The 9722-nt window shown below is 36.9% G+C and overlaps 1 protein-coding gene across 1 annotated transcript in view; it reads left to right on the top strand.

The window, feature by feature from the left end:
* Positions 1–6328, top strand: part of LOC107585370 (solute carrier family 2, facilitated glucose transporter member 5-like) — an 11690-nt gene extending 5362 nt beyond the window's left edge. Inside the window, exons 7-12 of the mRNA XM_016272373.1 lie at positions 525–712; positions 2716–2826; positions 3585–3686; positions 3841–3916; positions 5566–5693; positions 5879–6328. Of these exons, the coding sequence (XP_016127859.1) occupies positions 525–712; positions 2716–2826; positions 3585–3686; positions 3841–3916; positions 5566–5693; positions 5879–6133 (860 nt within the window). The 3' untranslated portion in view covers positions 6134–6328. The remainder of the gene's footprint in view (positions 1–524; positions 713–2715; positions 2827–3584; positions 3687–3840; positions 3917–5565; positions 5694–5878) is intronic.
* Positions 6329–9722: the final 3394 nt, after the last annotated feature.

The raw sequence follows: 9722 nt of genomic DNA, 5'->3' as shown, positions 1-9722 counted from the left end.
TATATATATATATATATATATATATATGTATGTGTGTGTATTTATATATACATATAAATATACACAGTATAGAGACACATATATTATGTAAACACAAACTTTTAATTTGAATGTGATTAATCGCAAAAAAGGGAAAAAATTTAAACTAATGGAATAAAATAAACTTAATCAGCATATTCTCAGGCTTTTATCCTGTGCAGTTTTCTTTCTCAAGTAAATTTAAGTTTATGAATAATTAGATATATTTACTTGAAAATATATATCGATAAAGATATTGTTTTTAAAAAAGTATTATTTTTCAGTATAGGCACACATTCATACATTAACATGTAGGAGAGTAATCATTACCATGAACTAGGTGTTATTTGTTTTAGTTTATGGGTCATGCTTGAATTGTGCATGAGGTTATTGTATTGGAAGAATATGGCAAAGTGATAAAAAAAAGGCTGCTCATTTTAAAAAGTCTTGACCCCTGATGTAGATGAACATTAAACCAATAGTTTGTGTTCTCTTTGTTGGTGAAGCCTTGAAATGGTACAGAGCCAAATGTAACATTCAGGCAGAGATAGAGGAGATGCAGGAAGAGCAACGCTCTCTGTCCTCAGTGGAGACCGTGTCTGTCTGGCAGCTGTTACTGGACCACACTGTTCACTGGCAGGTCCTATCCGTGGTGGTCATCAACATCGGTATGCAGCTGTCTGGCATTGATGCGGTAAGGTTAAAATCCTGGTTAACATATAGAGCTGACTACACATGTTTTTAGATTTGAGTTTTGAATCCATTGTAATGGAAAGGTAATTATATGAACACCGTGAACAGTGATGGGATCTGGGTATGGTGAGTATTTAGCCTACAAAGCCTTACAAGATTCCTTCCAACATCAAATAAACAGCAGGTAACCAACGTGGTTTCGACCTGCGCAGCAGAGCAGTGGCTATGCGCCTGAATTTAAAGTGAAATTATTCTTCAGGAAGTGTATTACCTTCTTGAAATAGTTTTGTTTAACTTCAGATGAATTATTCAGATGATTAAGAGGACAGAGCTGACAGAAACCTCACATTTTATCCGTCAGAGCTTAACAAATTACAGTCTTTTTTTAAGTGTTTTTGCGGTCTAATTTGCACAACCCTGCTATAGTGATAAATAAAGGCTATTATTCAAGCAAATTAGATGTATTTTTTAATTGTTACATCATTAAGATGGTGATTATAGTAATTTGACAGATCTTTTTTGATCTATAAGCACTCCCTTTAAATCAGAACTAACAATTTAACAATTAGCTTGTGATTCCAAAAAAGGATATTCATTTTTTTCCCAATAGTAGTTTGATGGTAGTGTTAGACCTGTCAGCTGACACCATTCCTTTATACTTGCTACTGCAGTGCTCTTAAATGGCATCTACATTATGATCGTAATCAGAGTTATGAATAAGAATTCTGATGCATCTCAGCAAAAACACACTGCTATTAAATATATTCTCCGAAAGGAACTAGCATCTAACATCATGTTTCTAGCATCACATTAAAAGGTTTTACCAGTATAACAGACTGTGTATATATTCAATTTTTTATATAGAAAAGTCTTATATAAATTGAATTATTGTTCTGAAATGTTTGATTGGCAGAGTCATTCTTCATGTAATAATGAGGATAAACACTGATAGAGAGCTCATTACCAGGCCCACACGGAATCTGCATGCCCAAAGCTCAGCAGAATTCAAACAGCCATCATTCACAAAGTTCTACATATTCCCCACTCCTTGCTTGTTGTTCATTTATTAATTAATTTGATGTTGGCTAATATGACAATACTTTGTTAATGAAAACAGTGCAGTACTCTCAGCTCTGTTTACCACATTACATTCTGCAGAATTCCACAGATTATGCCGCAAAATGGGGAAAAATGTTTGTCAAATTGCAATTTCTATTTTTGTCAGGTCTTTACCCCATCAAATTTCCACAACCAACAACAAAACAATAAATAAAAGCCATTATCTCAGTGGTGATTCATCAGTTTAATTCATTTACAGTCATTGACATTGATTCAACTGATTCTGAAAAAAAGAGCATTTGAGGAGTGCCAGAACATGACAATGTTTGTGACTTGCATTATTCAGCTGGTCTTTACAGAGATGGTTATAAAATAAACTTAACATTTTTACTTGCTGGACAAGAGAACAACATTTCTTTACAGTCTTATCTGGCTACAAAGCTGAAAGATCAGTAATCGTCTTTTCAACATCTTAAAAAAAAAAAAAACTCTTAACGTTAGCCGTTATTCCCCAAACCATAGATATATTTTGGCAAAGTACGAGAGCTGCTGATGTCAAATCCAAGCAGGACTATCCATGTCTGCGGTATGGGGTTTTGATATCAAATTTGAATATTAAATGACATTGACATTGTACGGCCCTTAGGTGGCAGGTGACCCTGTGAGCGTCTGTGTGTGTGTATTCAGTGTAAATGGGGCTGACAGGTGGTGAGTCTTGGCTGACTTCAGCATGAGCAGCAGGAGAGAGGCAGGCCGTGTGTGTCCTCTACAGTCCCAGCAGCTCTCAAACCGTCTGTGTTGTCTCTGAATACCCCCCTGCCTAACCTCACACACAGCCCTCCAGCTCTCAAATTGAATCTGAAGTGTTGTACGCCGTAACCGCTCGTAGTCACGATATGCCACCTGTACAAGCCAAAATCACTATCCTTTCGCTCTTCTCCCCAGATCTGGTTTTACACCAACGACATCTTTGAGAACGCTGGGATCCTGGCCCCTGAGATCCAGTACACGACTGTAGGAACTGGAGCTATAGAGATCGTTGCGGGCCTCATAGGGGTAAGTTTTCATATTCCACCGATGCTTTCACAGAGTCGAATGTGAAAATTGTCTGTTTCAATTATTGATAGTGGTAAAAGACTATCTGACAGGGTTATATAGTGACTTGAAATAGTTTATACTTTTACTTCACTAGAGTTGCTACATTTGAGGAATGTTCATATCTCCATCATTTTCATTTAGCTTTGCCCTCAATCTTTCCCAGCTCACGTTGTGTATTTTTCTGCTGTGACACACATAAAAATCACTGTATAAGATGAACGTTAGAGAGACTGATGTGTCTTGTGTTTGCCGCCTCCTTTCTTGGGTTACATCTCAGAGCTGTAATGAAGGCCAGATACAGTCTCTCTCTCCCAGTTGCGTCGCTTAGCCGGGATTTAGTGATGCACCAGCAGCAACCGGAGAGAAAGAGGCACGCTGTTAGTCAGAAGAACTCATTGCTGCCAGTGTCAATTGGCCCTCACTCGGGAGGCGAATGGCACACGAGAGGAAGGCTAGAGATTGGTTATAAAATTACAGCTATTCATTCTTCTGTCAGCTTCACCAGCCTTTAAGTCAACAGTGTAGAGCTTTAGCGCTCAATTTTAGCAGCACTTAATGAAAAAACAAGGTTCCACTTTATGCTTCTGTGACATTTGCTTTCAAGAAAGCACCGAAAGTCTTCCTTTCAAGACAGCGGTTACTAATTAATTCGATCAAGACAAAACGGAAGTGCCTATTGTGAACATCCACATTGCATCTCTTTGTTTTTCATTCAGTGTTTCACCATTGAGCGTCTCGGGCGAAGGCCATTGATAATTGGAGGTTTTGGTGTCATGGGAATGTGTTGTGCTGGGATAACACTGTCTCTCATTCTTCAAGTAAGTGAAGTATAGTTAATAAAGTGAAAAATACTTAAATCTAAATTAAATAAAATTTTATTTGTACTGCCCATTGAAATGACTGTTGTCAAAATGTGGACAATTGAGTTTTTGTTTTTTTCAATTAATTGCATTTATTACTATCACTTTTCAGACGCATGTGCCTTTCATGAAATATGTGAGTGTGGGGTGTGTGGTTGGAATCATCGCTGGATTCTGCATCGGGCCGGGTGAGTTCTTTGTGTTTGTCATTCTTTCTTCTTCTCTTAATCTATTTATTAAAGTGGTCTACATGGCTGCATCACTTTTAGTCATGCTCAGGCACATTCAGTAGAGCACTGCTTCAATTGAATGAGTAGTTGTCTGCTCTTTGACCCCGAAGTCCCAGATGACGCCTTCAAATAGTGAAATAGCGCCACCTGGGGGTAGAATTTAGAAAAGCAAACGCAACTGCAGTTCAGTATAGACCTCAGTGTTTATTTGAGCACTATGTTTTTGTCATGCATGTATTCATTTTACAAAGACATATTATATTTTTTCTATATTTAATATATACATATTTTATTTGTTCAGAATAGTGTAAACGGTTTCAAACTTTCAGAAATAGTTATATATTTATTGTTTATTATTTTTATAATTATCTAAAAATGCTTAAAAAAAACTTATTTTAGGATAGAACCAATTCTTATTTAATATTTAATTTTTAAAATCCATTATTATGATTAATGCTATATATCCTTATTTGTCCTTGCGAAGCACGATTATTATTTTAAAAAATTAATATTTTTTACATTTTATTTCATAACTGTGTCATTTACTTCAAAATTTAAAAACAAACATTAACTTACATATTACATAACAATTTTACAGATTTTTTTTCTGTGAGCACACAATCAGAAGCTACATTGTACAAATACAGATTTATGAGTTTATTAGTTTACACCAAAATATAATATGATACATATATGATTGTGAACCACAGTTTTTTTTTTATAATGAAATGTTTGGTAATTCTTAGACAGGACTGAGAACAGGATACAGAAACTAAATTGCATTAAATTGAAATAGTAATAAATTGTGCTGTTGAGGAGAACATATTGGCGTTTTAAAGTGTTTCAAAGATTAAAGTATGGAAGTTAAAGTATGTACTTCCCTCTATTAGTGCTGCATGAGCATTAGACTCATAGTTTATGCACACAATAAGAGCAGAGAGGAGTAGCTCTGCTACAGTGATGAATGAGACTACAAGTGCTTTACTGAGTTGATGCATTATCCAACCCAACTCCAAAATCTATAATTCATTCTCAGGCCCCAGTCTCAATCGGTGTAATTACGTCTTTAATTAGGATTTTTTATGGCTCATTGTTCATAAACAATGATGAATATGGCTTTTTAAGACAAAATCCTGCATGAACAATGAATTACAAGCAGAGTTCCTTATCAATTTAACTGCAGCACGCCTCCTGCTGCAATTATCACGCACAAATAATGAAGCCATCGCTTGGCTTGTTCCTGAATTCATTACATTTGAAATAACACCTTGTGCCTCCTTATTTTTCACTTGTAACTAAAAGGGATTAGAACTTAAGCAGTGGAACAATCTCTGCTTCTTGCATATTGAGATAACGAGCTCTTCATAAAGCTAGTTTATTATCCTCCCTCCAAGAACTGTTGCACTACAGAAGAGCAATGCATACATGCATGTGCATAAAATGATCTATCATAATATGCACGTATATAAGAGTTTTATTAGGCTAAAATAATATGACCACTCTAGGTTTCACAGCACTTTTTCTCTGATATGTAGGTTCGTAATTAAACGTGATAAATAAACATGATGTCACGAGATGCCATTAGTATAGATATGTCTGTTTTGTAGCGGGTGTTCCGTTCCTGATCACAGCTGAGCTCTTCAAGCAATCCCATCGCCCTGCCGCATACACCGTGGGAGGATCTCTTAACTGGATGTCCAACTTCACCATCGGCTTCATCTTTCCGTTCCTTCAGGTATCGTATCCATTCAATGCAGTTAACTCTAAAGGATCACAGAGTATAATCGGAAAAGCGTTTTCCAGGATTGTGGTCACCTTATGTTTAAGTCAATCATTGTGAAATTCAATCATCTTCATTTAATTCAGCTGTTTTAAAAAGGAATAACTCAGTTTGCGTTCCATCCTATTTCTCTGCTACAGATGTCTGCTGGGTCCTACTGCTATCTGGTGTTCTGTGTCATATGCCTGTCAGTGGCCATCTACGTGTACTTTGTTATTCCAGAAACTAAAAATAAGACGTTTGTAGAGATTAGTCAGATGTTTGCTACAAAAGAGGCTGTGGAAGAGAGCCAGGCCTTCACTCACCCTGACCAGCTCAAACTGAAAAAGATGAATGGATACGGCTCCCTTGAAAATGGTTCACTTGAATTCGACAGCTCTTCCTCCTGTCCTTAAACTCAGAAGAAAAGCAAAAAATGCATTTGAGGTTTAGGAATTAGATCAGTTATCATCTATGCATTAAAGCGAATCTTACTTTTGTGCGCAGTGGACTCAGGTTAACAGAAGGTTCGTTCTTCCTTAATCACAGAACATGAGATGAAATTAGTTTTCACAATCAGATTTAGTTTTATAATGATGCTTAAACACCCAGCGCTTTGTGTTACTTTGTATGCAAGAACAGTGCCATATACATGTGTTGCCACATGTATATTGTTATTGAGAAATTACTATGTTTTTTCTCTGTTTGTTTAATGAATTAAATTCCTTCATGTATATAGGTGTTATACATATTTTTATCATTATGAGAGTATTTATGTGGTTGCAGCGATCTCTTATTATTGTGAATGTTAAATGGCACTGGATCATGTGCTAATGTGCCACCTTATTAGAGACTTTAGGCTGAGATCAAACTTGATATTTTAAATATTTCTTTGCTTTTTCAGAAATCCTGTTGTTTTATTGACAGACATTTTGAACACTGCTACAGGTGTAAATTTGTATTAGAACATATAGAATACCATTTAAAAGTTTGGGATTTTTTTTTGTGGAAATAAATGAATACTTTTATTCAGCATGGATGCAATACATGGATCTAAATTGACATTAAAGACATTTAGAATGTTACAAACTACAGGTGTAAATTTGTATTAGAACATATAGAATACCATTTAAAAGTTTGGGATTTTTTTTGTGGAAATAAATGAATACTTTTATTCAGCATGGATGCAATACATGGATCTAAATTGACATTAAAGACATTTAGAATGTTACAAAAATTTCTCTTTTAAATGCTGTTCATTTGAAATTTCCATTAATAAAGAATCTTGAAAAATAACAAAAATATTAAGCAGAATATATAATATAATAATAATAAATGTTACCTGAGCACCAAATTAGCATATTAGAATGATTTCGGAATGATCATGTGACACTGAAGACTGGAGTAATGACTGCTGAAAATTCAGCTTTGCCACCAGAGAAATAAAAAAAAGTAGTTGTAATAATATATTTTTCTTATTTTACAGTATTTTAAATCAAATAAAAGCAACCTTGGTGAGCATAAGACACTTCTTTCAAAACCATTTAAAAATCTTACCGACCCAAAACTTTTGAATGGTAGTGTATTAAGGTATAGGTTCTGTTCATAAAATTATCTTGTATATTATCTATATATTATCTGTAATTTATATGGATATTTATAACTATATTTGACCTCACATATACTACTTATTATTTTTAAAGTATTCAAACCTTTATAACTCACTGTTTTAAATGAGCCTGTGCTAACCCATTTATTGAGAACATCAGGGTGCGGAGTGAAAAAAAAGCTTACAAAGCAGGATTTGAGTACAGACACTGTTGGTTTCTGCCAAAGAGCGCCATTGCCAGTCAGAGAAGAGCTTCATTAACTCACTGAAGAGGCAGATTTAATGCTTAATTAAAGAGAAGAGTATCTCACCTTCCCCTATGGATACCAAACAGCTGTATGGCAATTTATATTCAGATACACATTTGAGACTCACCTTTATTATAGTGCCCTTGGAGAGTACTGCCTTACTGCATTTGAGGTATGTATCAGATTATTGATATGTATCTATACAGAGAACTATGTGCATGTATAGTGTTGTCTTTCCTCTGTTATCCCAGGCCTGTGTGAGTATGAATGGGTTTCTCGGGTCTATCAAGCCCCTGGGCGGTGCTCTCCATCTGTGTGAGCCTCTCCAGATCTCCCCAGAAGAGACCCACACAGACTAATGATATCATACGCCTGCGTCTCCCGCTCCAAGAAGAGAAATTGTGAGCTGAATTGTGTCTGGCTTTGTGTTTGGTCAGTCTTCAAACACAGAGCTCAAGGTCACTGGTTAAACGGGATCTCGATGAGCCATTGTGCACAGCTGTACTCTCCCAGTTCATTTTAAGAGAAATTACAGTGCCGGCAATGTACTGAACTGCCTCGTACTTCTTTTTTTCTACTTCTACTAAACAGTTTTCTTCTATTTTAATTCAAACGTTATTTTAATGTAATATAATATTTTTTAATCATTTGTGCACAATGTCAACTAAAGTTTTCGATTTCAGATTAATCTCAGACAGAATTCATAGTTATTCAGCATATCAGACAGACAGAATGAGTCTCTATTCCGTCTGTCTGATCTATCTATCTGTCTGTCTATCGTTCTATCTGTCATTCTGTCTGTCTCTCATTCTATCTATCTATCTATCTATCCATCTATCGTTCTATCTGTCTCTCATTCTGTCATTTATCGTTCTGTCTGTCTGTCTGTCTATCTATATCGTTCTGTCATTCTACCTATTGTTCTATCATTCTGTCTGTCTATAGTTCTATCTATCTGTACGTCCTTCTATCTATCTATCTATCTATCGGTCGGTCGGTCTGTCTGTCTGTCTGTCTATCATCTCTCTCTCTAGGTGGGTCATACAGCTGTAGGGGTGGGCCAAGCTCATGATTGGGTGGTCCAGGCGCACCATGGCCCTGTTGATCCAGGTCTGTTTTATTTCCCACAAGGCAGAGCTTCACTATTTTCCAATGATATGACTTTGAAGAACCTGCACCACTGACTGCAGATAGTACTGACATTTTGCCTTTTATGCACTGACTTGTGCTGATTGGAGATAGGGAGCACGGATAATGCCCGCCGAATCTAGTTTTGGAGAATAAAGCCACTCTTAAGTCGTCACCCACCCTGCGCAGCTCTAAACATGGCAGCTCATGTTTCACTGTGAATTGACTCCCCTGATTGAATGAGTGGCTGTGTCCTGTAGGTCAGCAGGAGGAGAGGATGCTGGTCTAATTAGCAGCAGAGGAATCTTCTGTCGGCCCAACACCTGTCACCACAGGCTCAACACTGCCCTCTGCTGTCTGGAAGAGGAAGACAATCAAGGTGTCTACACCAAGTGAATGTGAAGGTATGCTGTATTTATAGGCACATAATCCTCTTCAGCATTTCGAACACATTTATTAGACATTAAACCATATATTTAAAAACAAAAACCGTCAATATGCGTGCGCCGTATGAATGTGTCAAGATGTGGTAGCAGAATACCCACTTCCAAGCTGACATTTTTTGTCATAATGACAATGGCAGGAAGCGGGAGAATATTTCAACGCTCCCACTCCCACTGTCACCTCATAAAGAAACAAACACACACAGTACCCTCACACAGAAGACCTGCTGCTCGCTCCAACATTTTAATTAATGACAACAGATTTTCTTCTCATAAGTGCTTTAATGTGGCTTATTGCTGTAGCAGTCCCCTTGGCCGTGGAAATATTATGTTGACGGATGTGCTGTGTCGCTGGGACTCCCTGGATGGAGGCAGCTGTCAAATCCGAGATGATAACATTAAGGCGAGGGAAAGTGATGACAAATGCCTGTTATCAGCGAACGAGGCCAGTGACAAATCGAATTGCGGCTCCCAAGAACCCCCATTACACCGTAATAAAAAAAGATTGATGGTCCTCTCTGTCAGGACCTCTGTTAATGCGATTTCGACTGGTCTCTCCGGCTTCCAATTAAGATGG

The sequence above is a fragment of the Sinocyclocheilus grahami genome, unplaced genomic scaffold (genome assembly GCF_001515645.1).
Source record: "Sinocyclocheilus grahami isolate Dianchi unplaced genomic scaffold, SAMN03320097.WGS_v1.1 scaffold69.1, whole genome shotgun sequence".
NCBI classification, from domain to species: domain Eukaryota; kingdom Metazoa; phylum Chordata; class Actinopteri; order Cypriniformes; family Cyprinidae; genus Sinocyclocheilus; species Sinocyclocheilus grahami.
The sequence above is the reverse complement of the archived record's forward strand: the minus strand, read 5'-3'. Positions and strand labels throughout refer to the sequence as shown.